General features: G+C 37.3%; 1 protein-coding gene across 1 annotated transcript; it reads left to right on the top strand.

The window, feature by feature from the left end:
* The first annotated feature begins 1,569 nt into the window (after positions 1–1,569).
* On the top strand, positions 1,570–18,599 carry dffa (DNA fragmentation factor, 45kDa, alpha polypeptide). The gene is made up of 6 exons (XM_002939408.5): positions 1,570–1,733; positions 2,540–2,701; positions 3,570–3,721; positions 4,702–4,891; positions 5,036–5,175; positions 17,598–18,599. Exons 1-6 carry the CDS (start codon positions 1,637–1,639, stop codon positions 17,757–17,759), a joined length of 903 nt encoding a protein of 300 aa, XP_002939454.3. The 5' UTR covers positions 1,570–1,636; the 3' UTR covers positions 17,760–18,599.
* The last annotated feature ends 1,679 nt before the right edge of the window (positions 18,600–20,278 follow it).

Here is a 20,278-nt window from a genome sequence, read left to right as displayed (position 1 = left end):
TTTACTAAGTAGGAGTGCCAGCCAAGCTTTACACTTAAAATGCACTCAGAACCAGCTGTTTCTTAAATATTTTGTGTGATCTTTTTCTGCTTTTAGGAGCCTAGAAGATTTCTTTGTTTACCTGGGAACACTACTGCTTTTGTCAGGACAACTTTAGCTTTCTTAAATTTAAATTTTTTTGTAATTCCAAAAAAAAAGCTATACATTTACCTAAAAACTGAAAGCATTAAATAGTTTTCAAATATAGAAACATATTTCAGAAATATAATGCATTATATTCTTGAAAATGCAAGATTTGGAAAGCCTCTAGTCTCCCAAGTGCACAAATAACACATAAGTATAATTTTATTGAGATTTCTGACTTGTACGGGTCACAAAACTTCCACTACAGTATTTTCACTGCTCAGATATCAGAATACTTACTAGTTAACAAACTGCAATATGCCACTAATATTATACAAAGAAACCATATATTTTTGGAAAATACATACAATATTGTAACATACCGTACTCAAAATTGTTACATTTGTTTTTTTCATTCCAACTACCATACTGCAAAGCTTTGTCAAAATTAGCAGTGTTTACCAACTTATATATGACTACAAAGCAGCTTGTTTATATAAACAATAGTAGTCTTTATAATGCAACCACACAGCTTCTACCGGTTTAGGGCAACAGTACATTTTATTTTTTATTACTTTAAATTGCTTTATTTTTTTGGCATTGCTGTGTTTTAAGTTCACTTTTAGCATGTTTCAAAATTAGCAATTTTTAGCACCTTTTTAGTTGGTCTCCATTTCTTATTCTGTATAGTTTTCAAATTATTTGCATTTTTCTTTTGACTCTTTCTGTCTTACAGATGGGGGTCACTTACTCCAGAAGCAAAAAAAAAAACTATTGCTCTGTGAGGCTACAGTTTTATTGTTATTGTTACCTTTTATTACTTATCCTATTCAGGCTACTCCTATTCATATTCCAATCTCTCACCCACACCACTGCTTGGTTGCTAGGGTATTTTGGACCCTAGCAACCAGATAGCTCCTGAGATTCCAAACTGGAGAGCTTCTGAACAAACAGTGATATAAGACATATATAAAAAAAAATGAAAACATTGCTAATTGTATCAGATAAGCACCACACTATACTGTTAAAGGTTAATTTAAAGGTGAAAACCAGATTTATAAAGCTATACATACATACAATATCAACTTTTCATCTGCTCAGTAGAAACAAGAAATGGTTTATTTCCTAACAGTAAGCTAGAAAGTAAAATTGGTTTCATTCTGTTTAGTGCATGTATATTTCTTAAGTAAATAAATAAATACAAAAATAGGCAAGCAAAAGTTACACTCAGCACAAAGCTGAACCCATGTTGAAAAGGGGTGTATAGTACCCCTAACTACACAACTTATCAAAGACTTTCTAAGAACAACTTCTTAAAAAACAACAAAAAAGTTCCAGCTATAAACAGGCAGAAAACGATGCTTAATTCAGACTCTGGCACACACCAGAAATGTTAGAGAATCTCCTATTGTAAGACTACATTTCCCTATATGCACCGCGCGGCTAGAATGCGGAAGTTCCTTAGACTGCGAGTTCAAGTGCAGAAAACGTCAAACAAATCCTCCTTAGGGAGATGGCGAGTTTTCAGAAAGCTTGTGTTGTTAGCCTTCCAGGAAGCAAAGACAGACATGGCGTAGCAGCGGCTTCTCTTGAGGAACTTCTGGAGAAAGGTGTGAGCGTGGGTTGTGTTTTTAGTTGGAAACAGAGGTGCGCGTAGTGATGTCAAATGTGTAGTGTGATGTCCACAGTTGCCTGCCTATATATGTATATGACAGCTCAATATTTCACATATTATAGTAGGTATTGATAAAGTGTGGTGATTACATGTTATAAATATAACGATGATGTGGCTAGTTATAAATAGCAGTAGTGTTGGAATTTGACGTTTTCATGCTGAAATACATTGATATGACTGTTTTACAACTAAGTCTGCGTCTTTGTTTTCTTTGTCAAAGATATTTATTTTGACAGCAAGGCATTTTATTAACAAATCTTCTATATATGTCATATGAAAAATACAATTACTTACATAATATCCTGTGCATAATTTGATACTGGTTATCCAAAAATGTCTGAAGCAGGACACTGGCTTTTCCCAAAAAGTCCTATTTATACAAGCAATACTTCATTTTTATGTATTTGCATTTTCTCTAATAATTAAACAGGACCTGCACTTAATACCTAAGCTAGCATATGTCTGTTGATAGCAAAACAATACCATAGTTTCTGTAATCTTCAAATTACAGAAAGATTACATATACCAAAAAAAACCCCACAAAAACAGAGCAAGGTGTAGATCCCATACCTGTATTTGGAATACTCAGCGCTGAAGAGTTTGTTGACCCTTTATAAGTATGATCTGATAATAATATATTATTTTAATAAACTAGGTAGGAATCAGTATATTTAATATTCATTATTTAATCAGTTTCTAATGTCACATCATGTTTACTAGTATCACACTTTTCTTCTTTAGCATGTAAGAAGTTTTCTCTTGACTCATCAGTGGAGCCCATCACACTTGTCCTTGCAGAGGATGGCACAATTGTTGAAGATGAAGACTACTTTCTCTGCTTACCTCCTAACACAAAGTTTGTGATCTTGACTGGCAACAAGAAGTGGGCTCCCACAACATTAGGTAAAGTTACATTCTTTATATTTTAAACACTGGACTGCCCTAAAAGGGACACTGTTGTCATAGTAAAATATTTTTGGAAAATATTAAATTAATGTTTAAAATTATCGCAGCTATTTCTTGTGTATCGTAAGTATCTTCTCATTCATGTAGCATTCAGCTTTGATCCAGTCTTGCAATTCTAGCTCATTCTCACCGCAGTCTGAAATTGTCTTTGTTTTCTTATATCACAATCCTGCAGCCTTATATTTTATAAAATATGTGGGGGAAGCCGAAAAATTGCATGTACAGTGGATCACTTTGTTCTCCTAGTAATGTGGGAGTAAAAGTAGGACAGTAGATTTATATTGTGTAGTTTGCTACAACCAAAAGAGTGGAGACCATTAGGGTTAGTACCTAGGGGCAGTAAGCATGCTACTAGAATCACATGGGGTGCCAAGTTATTAGGCACCCCAGTGATCCTTCCTTACACTGTGCCCACTGTGGGCAGTTGGAAATGGGTTCTTATGAACTGCAGGGCTTAATGTATTAAAAAAAAAATATTTATTAAAATTATTTTTAATGATTACGATGTTTTGTGCACCTGGTTTACATAACCCAACTAAATAAGTTGGTTACAAAATGGATGGTATATTTTTTCTTTAAGAAAATGTAAAAAAAAAAAGCTGAACCAGGACAGAAAAATATCAGACAAGAAACATGAGTGCTTTATACGAAGTAAAGAGACATCTCTTTCCTGTATAAATTTTAACAGAGCATTTCTATTCAAGAAGGGGTCACTGTTGCTGTTTTCAGTATTTCCACAAGAAGTTTCCAAAGACCAATGTTAAAGATTTTGCAGCTGTTTAACTGTGCAACATTCCTGTTCCAGATGGAGGAACTGCATGGTTAGCAAGGGATTCCATGGAGGTAGAAGATGAGAATATGGTTGATGGTGCAGATTTAACAAGATGGAAAAACTTGGCTTTGCAGCTTAAAGAAGATCTGTCTAACATCATTCTTATGTCAGAATCTGAACTTCAGGTATTTAAGCATAGTGTTAGCATCTATGAAACAGTATATTGTAAAATGTTTCTTAAATATAAGATGATTGTTACATTATAATCTAACAATTTACATTATAATCTAATAATGTTACAATTAATGTCAGGGGTATTTCTTATTCACTTCACAAATATTACAGGCAAATACCTTATTTTGGTTATTATTAAACTTACTGTCCAACCATTTCTGTGGACTTGCCACTTGGGGGAAATTTTCTATAGACTATCCTCCCATTTGCATTAAAGTATTAAGTATTATTACCAAACAAAATTACTTGTTGAGCTCTGGTGGGGTTATTATATTTCAGTGATATTTTGACACTGTCTCAATCATGGGGGGGGGGGGGGGGGCAAATGTTAGGCACCCCTCATAATTGTAATAGCTTACTTGATACCCTGGGCCGGTGCTCTTGCTAGCAGAAAACTGCACTGGACATGGGTGTTTCTGCAGAAGTTATTTGGCACAATCTTTCTTCTTCTCACTTCCTTTTGTAGGGTGCAGGCATTGCGCACTAGGCTGAAAAAGCTGACTTTTCATTTCTAAGTTGAGCCTTCACTCTACTGTGCATGCAGAGTTAGGTCCTACACTAACTTTTATTAAGAATTATTAATTATTAAGAATTCTATGGCTTCATTATACATTTTACACAAGTACTAAGTTTTACCAGCAATTTTAATTCCAAGGTTAAAAATTCAAAATGGTTGCTCTTTAAATTGGCCACCACTGGGATTACCTGATTGTAGTAGGGATAATGGGAGATACTGCTTTAGTATAAGAGCCACTGCTCCAGTATAAACTATAGCAAAAAAAAAAACATTTTTAAACCACTCAAAACAAAAAAGAGATCCCAAGGTTTGGGATGGTTGTCATATAAAAGAGATTATCTGCAATATCAACTTAAACATAAATGAAATTTAATCATATAGAAAATCTTAGTCGTGCTATTCATTTCTTTGTAGATCTTAACTGAAGTGTCTGTTGATGAGCTTGCAGGAGTGGTGGGGGTAAGCTGTGAGAAAGTGCAATCACTGCAGAACATTATTCAGCGTGTTATGGACCGCAGAGAAGAAGAACGCCAATCTAAGCAACTTCTGGAACTGTACCTGGAAGCTGTAAAGAAAGAGAAAACTTCTGAACCGGACTCAATATGTAAGGTTCATAAAACTGAAACCTTGCTTGATGACTTATTATGACTGATTATAGTAGAAAATGAACTCTACTTAAGACCATGAAACATAGAACCTAATTTGCTATAAACATTTATCTTTATACTGATGCTTTGTTTTAAACTAGATTTTGCTGAAGATGAAGTAGACTCTGGTGGAAACACCCAGACTCAGTTAAGCTGCAAGAGTTTGGTTTCCAGTCACATCATGGAAATACTAAAGAAGAAAGACCTGCCACACCTCAGCCTATCAAATAAGGAGCTAGAGGTGAGCCCTGTTTAACATATGTGGGGCTATGTAATTAAAGGCACTAAGTTTGCCCAGTAGTAGTAACCAATAGCGACCAATTAGCATGTAGCATTTACTGGTCACCTGATTAAATATTTTATTGATTGCTATGGGTTACTGCTACTTGGCAAATTTAGTGCCTTTTGTTTACATATGGGGATTACTACGTTAACCCTTTCACTGCCAGCCGTTTTGGTCAAAGCGGAACTTCTACTGCCAAACAGTTTTTGAATATTTTGCACTGTTTCACTTTAGGGGCCTTTTAGTTTACCTAGGAAAACAATATATTGTTTTTTTCAGGACAATCTAAGCTTCTGTAACAAGATAAAGGCTTCAAAATGTCTAAAAAATGTAAAAAAAAAAATCACATTTTCCATAATATATACACACATACCAGAAACAAAAATTATTTTATGCACAAAAATACAACTCATTTGGAAAGTCCCATGTCTCCTGAACGTGTCAATACCAAATATATATAGTTTTATGGAGATTTCTCACTTGTATAGGTCAAAAACCCCATCAGTACACTACCAAATTTCCAAAGCACTGCTTCAGAAAGCTGCATACTTTAGATTTCAAGGCCAAAAAATCCACTAATAGAAGATTTATCCCAGAAAATTACACATTTCTGGAAAGAAAAGATTGTGGGGAATCCAGAATTGGCAGAACTGTCTGTCTACTCCAAACTATCAAGTCGCAATGCTTTCCTAAAGTTATTGTTTTTTATCAAAATTTGTGAATTTTTAAAAAAAATCACTTCAAAGCTTCCAGTCTATAGTATCTTATCTCCTATAGATCATAAAGTAACCAAATAAAACACCCTAAATATGAACGCCAGGGGTCCACTGAACAGTGTGATGCACAATATGTATAGGTTTACCTAAGTATGTGGCACGTAGGGGCCCCAATGTGGACAGACCCCCTGTCATTCAGCCCCTGCAAAATCAACACATTTACATCATTATATGTGGAATAAAGCTAGTATAAAGTACGCTTACCCCATATATTTTTGGAAAGTACACATTCTCCCGAATCTAAAATGGGTACCCATGTCTTTCTACTCCAAAGTACCAAGCCGCAAAGCTTTTCTAAATGTAGCAATTTTGATGACATTTCCATCAATCCCCTCAAAACTTCCACTTTGCAGCATCACATAGCATTAGGTACCAAGATAAATCACCCTAAATTTGAACGCCAGGGGTCCACTGAACAGTTTAATGACCAATATGTATAAGTTTACACAACTATGTGGCATGTAGGGGCCCCAAAGTGAACATAACCCCATATGCTTCAGCAAAATCAACACATTTACATCATTATATGAGGGATAAATTTAGTAAAAAGTATGCTCACCCCAGAAAGTAATTTTCTACTCCAAAGTACCAAGCCGCACAGCTTTTCTAAAGTTGGCAATTTTGATGACATTTCCAAAAATTCCCTCAAAGCTTCCACTTTGCAGCATCTTATCTCCCACATAGCATTAGGTACCAAGATAAAACACCCTAAATTTGAACACCAGGTGTCCACTGAACAGTATGATACCCAATATGCATAGGTTTACCCAAATATGTGGCATGTAGGAGCCCCAATGGGAACATACCCCATATGATCTGTCATTTCTCTCCTGCAAAATCAACACATTTACATCCTTTATGTGGGATAATGGTACAAAAAAATACACTCACCCCAGAAAGCCATATATTTTTGGAAAGTACACATTCCCCTGAATCTATAATGGGTACACATTTCTTTTTACTCCAAAGTACCAAGCCGCAAAGCTTTTCTGTTTGCCGATTTTTATGACATTTCAGAAAATCGCCTAAAAATGTTGCAATTTGCCGCATTTATCTCACACAATTTCTTGCATACAGAGGCAAATCACCCCAAATAGAAACACCTAAGGTCTACTGAACAGTTTGATGCCCAATATGCATAGATATACCAAAGTCTGTGGTATGTACTGATCCCAAAATGAAAATAGCGCATAAGGATTTCTTGCCAGCCAACTCAGCTTTTGCATACAGAGCCCCCTGACATCATATTATGTGCCGTAACATCCCCTAACTATACAGAAAAACCCATAAAACCATATAGTTTTGGAAAGTACACATTCTGACAAATCCAACATCGGCAAAGAATCCTTTCTACACCAAAGTACCAATCTGCAAAGCTTTCCTAAAGTTAGTGGTTTTTATGACATTTCAGAAAATCGCCTAAAAATGTTGCAATTTGCCGCTTTTATCTTACACAATTTCTTGCGTACAAAGGCTAATCACCCCAAATAGGAACACCTAAGGTCTACTGAACAGTTTGATGCCCAATATGCTTAGATATACCAAATTCTGTGGTATGTACTGATCCCAAAATAAAAATAGCGCATATGGATTTCTCGCCTGCCAACTCAGCTTTTGCACAGAGCCCCCTGACAGTGTATTATGTGCCGTAACACCCCCTAACTATACAGAGACCCCCAGAAAACCATAGATTTTTGGAAAGTACACATTCTGATAAATTCAAAATAGGTAAAGTTATTTTTCTACACCAAGGTTACACATGGCAAAGCTATTCTAAAAACAGATCAGGAATACTAATACAGGGATAAAAATGCAATAAAACCACAAAAATTGTGCAAATCAGTGAATTGACAAAATAAGTCACACGACAGTGTAATTAGTGGTCAGAATATCGGATCCAATAGTCACGCTGTCAAAATATACAGTTTTTAGGTAACGGAAACTAAAAACAAAGTGGTAAAAAAAAAATATATATTTTTGTATTATCAGTGTATATAAGTGTGGGAAATGAAAAAAAAAAAACTGCTAAATTTTCTGTTGTAAGTGTGTGTAAATGTATGTAAGTGTTTGTAAGTGCAAAAAAAACCCCACCTTACCTGTCCTGAAGCAGAGATCACAGTCCTGGTCCTCCTGCTTCAATCTTCATCCGGGGCTAGTGCTTGGAGGGGGGGAAACAGGAAGGAGGTAGTGAAGACAAAGCAGCAGACGCGATGCGACATGACAGCCCCCCTGGCTCGTTGCTCAGGGGGCTGTCATTGCTAAAAACACATGCCGCTTCTGCAGAGAGTACCTTTATCTGCTGAACGACGTTCGGCGCATGTTGTTGTCAGATAAAGCCTTTTACTGCAACAACGTACACCGTACTTTGGTGGCAGTGAAAAGGTTAAACTACTTATGAAAACAATCTGCAACTTTTGAAAAATATATATTAATATACACATTTGAAAAGAAAACAAAGTGACCCTGACTCCTACATTTAAGCATTACCATTTAAAAATACATAGATAATTTGCATTCATTATTTCCCTGGTATCTACATCTGTGAGTACTGAGGGAAATATAAAATAAACTGTCAAACTAGAGGAGCAGGGACTAGCTTTGTAATTAGAGCCCCTTTTTCTCAGATAGAGGGGCATAACTTGCCTCATGACTTACAGACCATTCTGTCATTATAGTTTAGGACGTTAAAGGGGATGTAAAGTCATCCCATTAAGTTAAAGGAATACTGTCATTGGAAAACATGTTTTTTAAAAATGCATCAGTTAATAGAGCTTCTCCAGCAGAATCCTGCACTGAAGTCTGTTTTAATTTTAAAATATCACATGGGGCTAGCCATATCCTTTATTTCCTAGGGTGCCACAGCCATGTGACTTGTGCTCTTATAAACTTCAGTCACACTTCACTGCTGCACTGCAAGGTGGAATAATATCACCCCTCTCCCTTTGCTCCCCAGCAGCTGATCAGCATAACAATAGGAAGGCAACAAGACTTTTTTCTTACTGTTGTTAAAATGATCAATCCAGTTTCCTCTGTTGTCACAAGGCAGCCCCTGCTGTAATCTGTTCCTTCTCCTACTGCACAGTCCTCTGTATGCTCCTTTGCTGGATGTATATTCTCTGTTCCAACTGGGCCTGGCTATACTGAGAGGCAGGCCACAAAGGCTTGGGTCTAGGGTAGCATGTAATGCAAAAAAATTAGTTATGCTATCCAAAATAGAGTCTATAGTAAAGTTAATTTGGAGTGCGTATTCCGAAAAGCCGTGGCTTCCGGCTATAGACATATTAAGTGCAAAATACAAAAAAGGAAGTCACTCATGATTCAGTAGGTGCAAAAAACTGCCTCCATGCAGGTTTATTGGAGTAATCAGTGAGAAGGATACAGATGTTTCGGGAACTTCTTGTTCCCTTTGTCAACCTCTCGTTCCCTTTTTCAAGGGAATGCTACATTGAAAAAGGGAACGAGAGGTTCCCGAAACGTCTGTATCCTTCTCACTGATTACTTCAATAAACCTGCATGGAGGCAGTTTTTTGCACCTACTGAATCGTGAGTGACTTCCTTTTTTGTATTTTGCACTCTTAGGTAGCATGGTTCTAGGGGCGACTTGACACCCGCTGGCCTCATCTGAACTGGGGACTGGGCATAAGATTTTGACAGCTGCTTCAATCTCCTGCCCGCCCAGTCCCTAGTTCTGCCAATAGGAGGAACAGTGGGGAGAAAGTGAGGGGCTGCGAGGAGGGGCGAGTGGCCTGAGCAATAAGGACAGCCGGCAACTGCTTAAAGGACAATGAAAGGTTAAAATAAATTTAAAAGTAAGTCTAAAGGCATTCTTTTTAAGTGCTTACTGCATATCTAAATTCCCAGATCCCTGCTTGCTTCTCTGAGATATGGTGCTGGCAGCCTACAGCAGTGTGAAGACTACAGTGACATCACTGAAATGTCTCTTCCTTTCCTGTAGGCTGCCAGCGGCAGCCTTCCTATTCTCTGAGCATGTGTGTAACTTGATCCTGTCTCCTGTTCTGAGCTACACATACCCACCAGCCAATCAGAAGCGGATATGGCAGAGGGGAGGGAATGAAACACATGTGCAGTATGAAGCAAGGAGGGAAAGGAAGGGAGAATACCTTTTTAGAGATGGCTGCCTGTTCTAGAAAATGTGAAGTGTGACTGTAAATATTTGATTAGGTGTGAGAGTAAATATTTGATTAGGTGAGCCAAATGTGTGGCATTTTTACTAAACATTAGGAGGACTGTTGGGCAGTATGCTTTTTAAATTTTGACTTGCATTCTCCTTTAAGTTTTTTGTACAGCTGAAGCTGCTGGTTAGAGCTTGAAGACACACATTTTCAACTGTAAGAATAAAATAAAGCTTGTATATTGGAAAGTTGCTGCTTTTTAGGGATTACCTTAACTTAATGGAATGACTTTACATCCCCTTGAAGGCTTATAGCATACATATTGTTTGCTACAGTCTCAACTGAGATCTTCGCCTGACATCTGCATCTGCTATAGACAACATGCATCTTTATTCATGTGCTGGCAACTCAGGTACATCTGTAGCAGCCCTAACTCCTAGTTTCCTACTGTTAAGAAGAATCATGAATTTGTTTGCCGAACAAATTTTAGCCCATTGTAGTTTCATTTATGTAATTAATTTAACCTTGTCTCAGCAAACAATGTAGGACCTTTGTGCTGGAGGAAGGTGGCTTATGCTGCCACAAATGTTGGTCCTACCCTACTGCCAGCTGGCCCTTTATCAGTTATTTGTGGCGGTTAGAGGCAGCTGAAGAACATTGCTTCTGTACCCTTCCAGTGCCATAGATGCCACATCACTTTGTTAGAATTTACAAAAGCATCTTGAGTAATGGGCTCCACATAGATAGTTTGTTTTATTTTTCACAAACACAGTTATACAAATACAGCATGTTGCAAATTGTACCCCGATTGTTTCAAAAGTATTAAAAGAAAAATAAAGATTAACAATTGTCAGCTGCTATCTACTACAGCTAATAATGCATTATAATTAAACTTTGTAAACAGTGCATATTAACATTGTGATTGTATAATTACTATATATTATCATTCTAACAGAGCATTAAAAAAAATAGCTTAAAAAATAAGTGCAAAAACACCAAAAATTCAAATGTAAAAAGCTTGCGATTTTCTATAGAAGTCAATGGTGGTTGTCATAGGCAAAGTCAAGCCATATTCTCAAACTATAATTTTTCGAGTTTTTCGAGCTTGCAAACTTGAAAAATTAGAGATTTTTATTTGAGTTTTCCTTATAAATAAATAAGCAACCATTCAATATGTGAGTTTATTAGAAAAACAACTTGAATTCACAAACTCAAAAATTGATAAATGTGTAAAATGTGCAAAATTCAAATGAAAAAAATCCTACTATAATAAGCAGCTACATTATTGTGCAAACAATATTGAATATGCAAAAAATCCCTGTTAATAAGCAGCTGAAAAGTGCATTGTGTGAATGTGCAAAATTCCACCATCCAAATCAAAAATAATATACCCAATACTAAATATTTCAGAAAACCCAATGCACCAATAATATACCTACTGCTAAATATTCAATCAATCTACAATGCCAAAATTAAAGTGCATGCACATATTATTTTAAACAATACATATTACCAAGCAGTAGGCAACTAACACATACCGTATAAACTCGAGTATAAGCCGATCCGAATATAAGCCGAGGTACCTCATTTTACCTAAAAAAACTGAAAAAATATATTGACTCGAGTATAAGCCTAGGGTGCAGTGTGCACTCACTCTTATGAACCCGTGTTGTGTGTGCTCACAGCACATGAATCTAGCCGTCCCTGAATGAAGCCAATTGCAGTTACAGTGCCATGTAGTTTCTAAATACCAGTATTTTGATTTATTTGGTTATTAAGCTGCATCATATATTAGGCTAAAGTACAGATTTATTTTAGGATGTGCATATGGTCCTTTAGAGAGCTCAGATGTAGGACTCCTTAGCCCTAACAACTGATACCTTATTATTGGAAGGGAGCTTTTGCACGGCGAGGTGGTCTTGGCGGTACGATGGCGCACCCGTCCATGCGTGCGGTGACGGGGGGGGCGGATGTGCGAGAGAGCGTGCACAGATGGGTTGGGGGTGGCGGATCGGATGTGCGAGAACGGACATCCACGGGGGAAGGGGTGCGAGTGCGCATGCGGGAGCTCAGAACGGACGTCCATGGGGGTGATGTATATACTTGAGTATAAGCCGAGGGGGACTTTTTCAGCACATTTTTGGTGCTGAAAAACTCGGCTTATACTCAAGTATATACGGTACCTTAATACATAATTTATCACTATCAAATATTAAAAACAGTTGAAAAACCTACAACGACATAAACCTTATAGCCTGGGAGTAATAACATCTCCTAAACCTCTCCGTTTTTGTCTTAAAAGGGTTGTTCACCTTCAGTGTCCAAATCTTATTAAAGGGGACCTGTCACCCAAACATAAAAAGCTGTATAATTAAAGTCCTTTGCAAATTAAACATGAAACCCAAATTCTTTTCTTTTTATTAAATCATCTATACCTGTAATAAATGTATTTTAAAATCTGATCTGTCAATCATATATTGCCTACCCTGCCTCTATGCCTGAGCATATGCATAGAGGTGGGACAGGCAATATATGATTAACAGATGCGATTTGTTATTACCGTTACTCACTGTCCGTTCAGCAGTTCTTACATGTCACCTAGATGGCACATGCACAAGATAGTGCCCACAAAATGGCGCCTGCCTGCTTGCTGTGATTTTATAATTCCAAGACTGAAGGAAACCAGATTTATATTATTTATATAGTATAAGTGAAGTTTATTTTGCTTGACAAACACAATAGAAAAGAATTTGGAATTATTTTGCAGGGTGACAGGTCCCCTTTACACCACCAACAATGCTCACAGTCTCTAAGATTTGCAGCACTAATGAGCCTAATGGCCCAATGTTTCTGTGGGGCCCAATAACCAGTCATTCCCCTGCTGCAAAGTTCATGTAGGAGATGCTTCTATAATTCAATAAAAAGATCCCAATATAAACAGTTGATGTTACTCTATAATAAGTAGTTAATATAAATAGTTAAAATCAGTAATTAATTTGCTAATAATTTAATCAGTTCATTGGGGACAGGTTAATTTACCTTTAGTCAAAACTTGTGTAAGTCTCACAATGCGACTGGGCCCCCTCACGGAAGAAGATTTCACGGGGTCCGGCACAATTCTTTCCCCTCTCCCCCCGATGGCGGACCTGTCTATAGTAGTCACTGACTGTGATGTATATCTTTTTAGCTGTGTATTTTTTGGTAACTATCTATATGGCAAAGATTGTTCTATTAATGTGAAATGTTAATGGATGCAAAAAGGAACATTTCACAATCCTCCTTATAGAATACCCCTACCAGGGTACCCTTGTGGTAGATGTAACCAGTGGTCAAGTGTAATACACACAGATCTTTCACTCACCCTTATTCTGGTCGCAGGTTTAATTATACATGTGACTCTGAATATGTAGTGTACATGCTCAAGTGCCCATGCACTGGACTGGCGTATGTAGGTGAGGCGATCCAACCTATCCGTGACCGGATCAGTCAGCACAAATCCACCATCAGGAAGGAAGTGGTTAAGGTACCGGTTCCTGCACATTTTTGCACAGCTTGTCATACAGCGGCTGCACTGAGGTTTCTTGTAATAGAGTCTGTTGCCCCCCCCCACGTCGGGGGGGGCAACAGACTCCTACAACTCCAGAAACGAGAAAAGTTTTGGATTCATAATTTGCGGACATTACATCCACGGGGGCTTAATAGAGAGTATGACCTGTATGCATTTAACTAAAAGGAAGCATTGCCTAAAAGAAAGTATTTCTAGTATTGTAAAACCTTTTTTCTTAAAGGGGATGGCTATGGTGATACAAAGAGATCATATGCACGTGTTATTTTTGAAATTGTCTTTAAATGTATATAACATAGCTAAGTATGTTTTGCCAGTTCGGATACCCTATATTGAAGATGTATGTGTGATTTCTTTTTGCTACGAATTTACTTACATTGTGAATGTTATAAGTTACGCATTTTTGTTTATTTTTAGAAGGAACCCTGGTTTATAGGTATTCTAAAGGAGGATTGTGGAATGTGTAGGGAGTGGCCTATGGGCTTGCCCCTATTTATACCCTGTGTGCTTTATGTTCATTATCTTGCTACTTGATAAAGAGGCAGGAACCTCGAAATTTTAGTCTGGACCTTTTTGGGTTTTTTTCTATATGTATTGTCCGTGATTTCGGACTAGGTCTTCAGACTGGTACGTTAGTTCCACTTCAGTTTGTACAATTATATATATATATATATATACACAGTCATATGAAAAAGTTTGGGAAACCCTCTTAATTCTTTAGAGTTTTGTTTATTATTGCCTGAGCTTTCAAAGTAGCAACTTCCTTTTAATATATAACATGCCTTATGGAAACAGTAATATTTCAGCAGTAACAAAGTTTATTGGATTAACAGAAAATATGCAATATGCATCATAACAAAATTAGACAGGTTCATAAAATGTGATGGAAGCACATAAAAATGCGGGCACCCCAACAGAGATATTACATCAATACAGCCTCTAGAAGCCTCCTATAGCCTTTGATGAGTTCAGTTCAGTTAAATGTTATGACTGCCGAGCATGGACAGCCTGCCTCAAATCATCCCATAGATTTTCTATGATATTCAAGTCGGGGGACTGTGACGGCTGAGATAGCTTTTTGTATCCTTTCCCTAAACCATGAATCTGAACAATCTTTGTTTTCCGAAAGTTGCTTTGAGGATCCCATGCTGTCAAATAGAAGCACAACTTGCAATTGGCCACCTTACATTTTCTCATGATTAGACACACCTGCCTATGAAGTTCAAGGTGTAAGGCTGATGCCACACATAGCGTACCAAAATTACAAGGGTACTTGTAATATATATATATTATATATATATATATATATATAATCCCCAGTTCTTAAACTCTCATTCTTAAAAGCTCTATTCAAAATGACATGTCGGAAGCAATAAACCTACCACATAGTTGGATTATCCTACCCATTGTTGGTATCAAACTATTAAGACCTGTAATATTCACAATGGTGTGAATCATTATGATGTTTTGTCACAGATGAGATGCTGAATAATGCAAGCTTTAAGTTGATTATGAGAAATATTATACACATTTTTTACACTAGCAAATGTTTGGAACAGAAAGACATATTTACCTATTTTAAAATTTTTGGTTCCAAGATATACAGTGGAGGAAATAATTATTTGACCCCTCACTGATTTTGTAAGTTTGTCCAATGACAAAGAAATGAAAAGTCTCAGAACAGTATCATTTCAATGGTAGGTTTATTTTAACAGTGGCAGATAGCACATCAAAAGGAAAATCGAAAAAATAACTTTAAATAAAAGATAGCAACTGATTTGCATTTCATTGAGTGAAATAAGTTTTTGAACCCTCTAACAAAAAAAGACTTAATACTTAGTGGAAAAACCCTTGTTTGCAAGCACAGAGGTCAAACGTTTCTTGTAATTGATGACCAAGTTTGCGCACATTTTAGGAGGAATGTTGGTCCACTCCTCTTTGCAGATCATCTCTAAATCCCTAAGGTTTCGAGGCTGTCTCTGTGCAACTCTGAGCTTGAGCTCCCTCCATAGGTTTTCTATTGGATTAAGGTCCGGAGACTGACTAGGCCACTCCATGACCTTAATGTGCTTCTTCTTGAGCCACTCCTTTGTTGCCTTTGCTGTATGTTTTGGGTCATTGTCGTGCTGGAACACCCATCCACGACCCATTTTCAGTTTCCTGGCAGAGGGAAGGAGGTTGTCGTTCAGGATTTCATGATACATGGCTCCGTCCATTTTCCCGTTAATGCGAATAAGTTGTCCTGTGCCCTTAGCAGAAAAACACCCCCAAAGCAAAATGTTTCCACCCCCATGCTTGACGGTGGGGACAGTGTTTTGGGGGTCATAGGCAGCATTTTTCTTCCTCCAAACACAGCGAGTTGAGTTAATGCCAAAGAGCTCTATTTTGGTCTCATCAGACCACAGCACCTTCTCCCAGTCACTCACAGAATCATTCAGGTGTTCATTGGCAAACTTCAGACGGGCCTGCACATGTGCCTTCTTGAGCAGGGGGACCTTGCGAGCCCTGCAGGATTTTAATCCATTGCGGTGTAATGTGTTTCCAATGGTTTTCTTGGTGACTGTGGTCCCTGCTAATTTGAGGTCATTAACTAACTCCTCCCGTGTAGTTCTAGGATGCTTTTTCACCTTTCTCAGAATCATTGACACCCCACGAGGTGAGATCTTGCGTGGAGCCCCAGAGCGAGGTCGATTGATGGTCATTTTGTGCTCCTTCCATTTTCGAACAATCGCACCAACAGTTGTCACCTTCTCTCCCAGCTTCTTGCTAATGGTTTTGTAGCCCATTCCAGCCTTGTGCAGGTCTACAATTTTGTCTCTGACATCCTTGGACAGCTCTTTGGTCTTTTCCATGTTGGAGAGTTTGGAGTCTGCTTGATTGATTGATTCTGTGGACAGGTGTCTTTTATACAGGTGACTAGTTAAGACAGGTGTCCTTAATGAGGTTGACTAATTGAGTAGAAGTGTCTAACCACTCTGTGGGAGCCAGAACTCTTAATGGTTGGTAGGGGTTCAAAAACTTATTTCACTCAATGAAATGCAAATCAGTTGCTATCTTTTATTTAAAGTTATTTTTTCGATTTTCCTTTTGATGTGCTATCTGCCACTGTTAAAATAAACCTACCATTGAAATGATACTGTTCTGAGACTTTTCATTTCTTTGTCATTGGACAAACTTACAAAATCAGTGAGGGGTCAAATAATTATTTCCTCCACTGTATATGCCTTCCTCTAACTAATACCCCTTGTGATATTAATACTCTAAGAGCTTCTTTTTGCCCCTAGTTGCTTCCCTTGTCTCAGGCTTAGAGATGAGGAGTTATTTGGGGGTTACCAGACATGTTTTTTGAATTGTACCTTCTCCTTCATTTTAAGATTTAAAACAATGCTTTTTTTCATTTACACATTAGGCAGAGTTGATTTTCACCACATGTTAAAGTTCTGTTTATACAGCTTACATTGAACACTTGTTTTTTGTCTGGCCTTATTTATACCCGGCATAAATATATCTCAGTCTTCACCAAGCCGGCCAACATAACCAGTTTTACAATTATAATCTTTTCAAACCTTGGCTGGTGAATCCATAAAGCTTATGATAAAATTAGCAGATAGATTGATAGATGGATCATTGCCTTTCCTCTCTGGTCCACTTCTTCAGGCAACTGCTATACAGGTGGACCACAGCATATACACTTTGCTAGCTAAATTTTCTGGAACTTATAAGTATAACGGTTGAGGATATTAAGTACACAAGTAACTTATAGACCAGTATCTGGCAGACTCCACAGTAAATACGTTAGACTGTAAGTAAAGGTTGTTGTGTTGTTTAATTAAGTACTTTTTTACTTGATGTTATGAATGAAGGTTGTAAATTGTAATGTAATTTTTTCCTTCGACTTTTCTATAGAATGTTAATGAGGAAAATACAGAAGTACTAATGATGTCATTGGGATGGAAAGAGCAGAAGATATTGGATTTGAAAGCTAGCTGCCAACAAGAGTTGAAGCGACGTGATGAGCAAGTTCAGTCTCTGAAAAATATATCTCATATTAACAAAACACTGCCCTAAAGGCTGCCAATAAAACATCTTAACTTCTGGAGCATCATTTTTGTACTTTAAGTCAACACAAGCATATATAAACTTAAATAGTTGGACAATTTGACTTATGAAATTGTCTACCATGAAAACAAAATCTGCAAATTGGTGCCAAAGTTAATTACAAGTGCTACAAAGGACTGATAATTTTACATGTATTTGATACTTATTTTTGTTTTGTTTTGTTAAAAAAAACTGTGTGTTGTTAACAGTGTGTGTTTTAGGCACCCTCAAAGGCTACATGTGGCTCCCTGACTTGTATTTGCATTTTCATACCGGGCAGTATGTTTAAAAAAAAGCTGTTTATTTTTAAGTAGGTAGATATATTCTATTTTTAAATAGATGATGTATGTAGACATTTGTTTTACAAAGAACATTCCTACATCAACTCCATCCTATCAGTAAGTACAAAATAAATACTCTGCTCAAAATAAGTTTTCTCCTGTATGTGAAAATGAGATTGATTTTGTCTTTGAACCCTCTTAGTGTCTTCCTGTATATGAGATACCAGGCAGTTTTTCAACATTGTGTGCATTTTTTCTCCTGCATTAGGGTGAAAACACATGGAGCTACTTAGTAGCAGCTACTTGTCACGGGTACTAAATGCCAAAAAATACCCAGCCATAGACAATACTGAGAAACGCCTCTGCTAAAACATACAGAGACAATTATCAGTAAATGATTAGCATTGTCTATTTTTGTAGTTGCTACTTCACTCTTAGGGGAATTTTGTGTTTACTTAGGAAAACTGCTGGGGAGTAACATATTATATATATCTCCAAATACAGAATTAATAAATTAAGATCTTTTTCATTGTCACATATTATTTTATATGCATGGGAATGAAACTAAATTAGAAATCACTATTAACAAGAGTGTGTCAGTACAAAAGATGTAGATTTATGGAAATTACTAATTTAGATAGTTCAAAAACCAACCTCTGTATAAAACTGTATAAAAATTTTGAAAAGAAAAGCTGCAGAAATATGCATTTGTTTGAAAGACCAACAGTAAGTTGACTCTAGAAAGCTATATTTATGCACACATACCAACTCCAAACTACAGATCTTTGCTGTGTGTATATATATATATATTTTTTTTTTTTTAAAGAGAGAAATTAATTCCTTCTTTGTTTCCCCTAGTACTAAGCCTCTTATAGTGCAATTCCCTTTTAAGGGCTCTGGTACACAGGGAGACTAGTCACCCGCGTCAAATCTCACTTGTCGCGGGTGAATAATCGCGCCCAAAATGCCATCCCACCGGCGAGAATGTAAATCACCAGTGGGATGGCATATGCAAAAGTGGCGGTTGAGTCGGAATTTAGGCGGATTTCTGTTTGTGAATCTGGAGAAAGTGTTTTCCACCACTTTTACTCCAAAAAAGGGCTATCTCCACTTTTGTGAATTCCCCCCCATATTGTTGCCGGTGGAAAGACATTTCAGAGCAGTAAGTCACCTGCAGTAACAGAGATCTTTCATGGAGACTTAGGGGGGAATTCACAAAAGTGGAGATAGCCCTTTTTTGAAGTAAAAGTGGTGGAAAACACTTTCTCCAGATTCACAAACAGAAATCCGCCTAAATTCCGACTCAACCGCCACTTTTCTGTTTTTGGTGAAAGAAAGACAGTTTACAGACACTTTTGTGAATTTGTAGTTTAATCAACATTTATATGACGTTTTAACGACATTTTTTCCCCGACATTTTCAAAATGGAGTAAAGCTCAGTGTAACTCTGTCAGACCAATTCTAAGCTCTTCTGTTTTGTTTGGTTTCACCCAGTCTCCATTTCACACCTAAAGTAGGGGCCCCATTGGGGGATCATTAACATATTAATGGGGATTAGCAGCCTATTGTTAGGGGACAAGTCTCTGTCTAACCCTAGAACAATAGGTGCAAAAAGCCTCATTAACATTTTATAAACAAGTAAAACACTGATTAAAAAAAAGTTTAATTTATATCTTATATATAAAAAGTTTTTATCTCACATTTGCATGATTATACTAGTTTTAGCTTAATCAGTGAGGCAATAATAACATTTTGTGTGAATATATTGTAAACATTTTTATTAAAAGGAAAAGTAAAGCCTCCCAGGCAAATTTTTAGTTTTAGCAGCAGTGCCCCCTCTTTAACCACTTCACTGACATTTGTCCCAACTTATTTGTGCCCCCATAGCATGCCCAGAACTACAGAGCTGCTTAACAGCATTGGCCCCCACCTGTTCCTAGCAGCCATCTTGGTGGCACATACACACTGGCACCCAAACTGGGATATTGGGGTACAGGGTTGGACTGGCCCAACAGGGCACTGGATAAAAACCCAGTGGGGCCTAGTCCTGTTAGACCTCTATTCACCGGGCATGTTGGTGTGGGGGCCGGATTGCTGCTGACCAGTAATGAGTAGGGGCTAGAGAAGAAGGTTTTTAGGCAATTAAATCTTGTTACAGAAGTGGAATTACACAGAAATATAGAAAACATTTGAAAGCCCAGATTGTCC

Source organism: Xenopus tropicalis, chromosome 7, assembly GCF_000004195.4.
Source record: "Xenopus tropicalis strain Nigerian chromosome 7, UCB_Xtro_10.0, whole genome shotgun sequence".
NCBI classification, from domain to species: Eukaryota; Metazoa; Chordata; class Amphibia; order Anura; family Pipidae; genus Xenopus; species Xenopus tropicalis.
This window is presented reverse-complemented; position numbering and strand designations above follow the sequence as displayed.

Bases quoted from the DNA above. Each gene is read 5' to 3' on its own strand.
- dffa (XM_002939408.5), top strand. From the start codon at position 1,637: ATGGCGAGTTTTCAGAAAGCTTGTGTTGTTAGCCTTCCAGGAAGCAAA. The intron at 4,892-5,035 runs GTAAGGTTCATA...GTTTTAAACTAG, and splicing joins TTCTGAACCGGACTCAATAT to ATTTTGCTGAAGATGAAGTA. The intron at 5,176-17,597 runs GTGAGCCCTGTT...ACTTTTCTATAG, and splicing joins TATCAAATAAGGAGCTAGAG to AATGTTAATGAGGAAAATAC.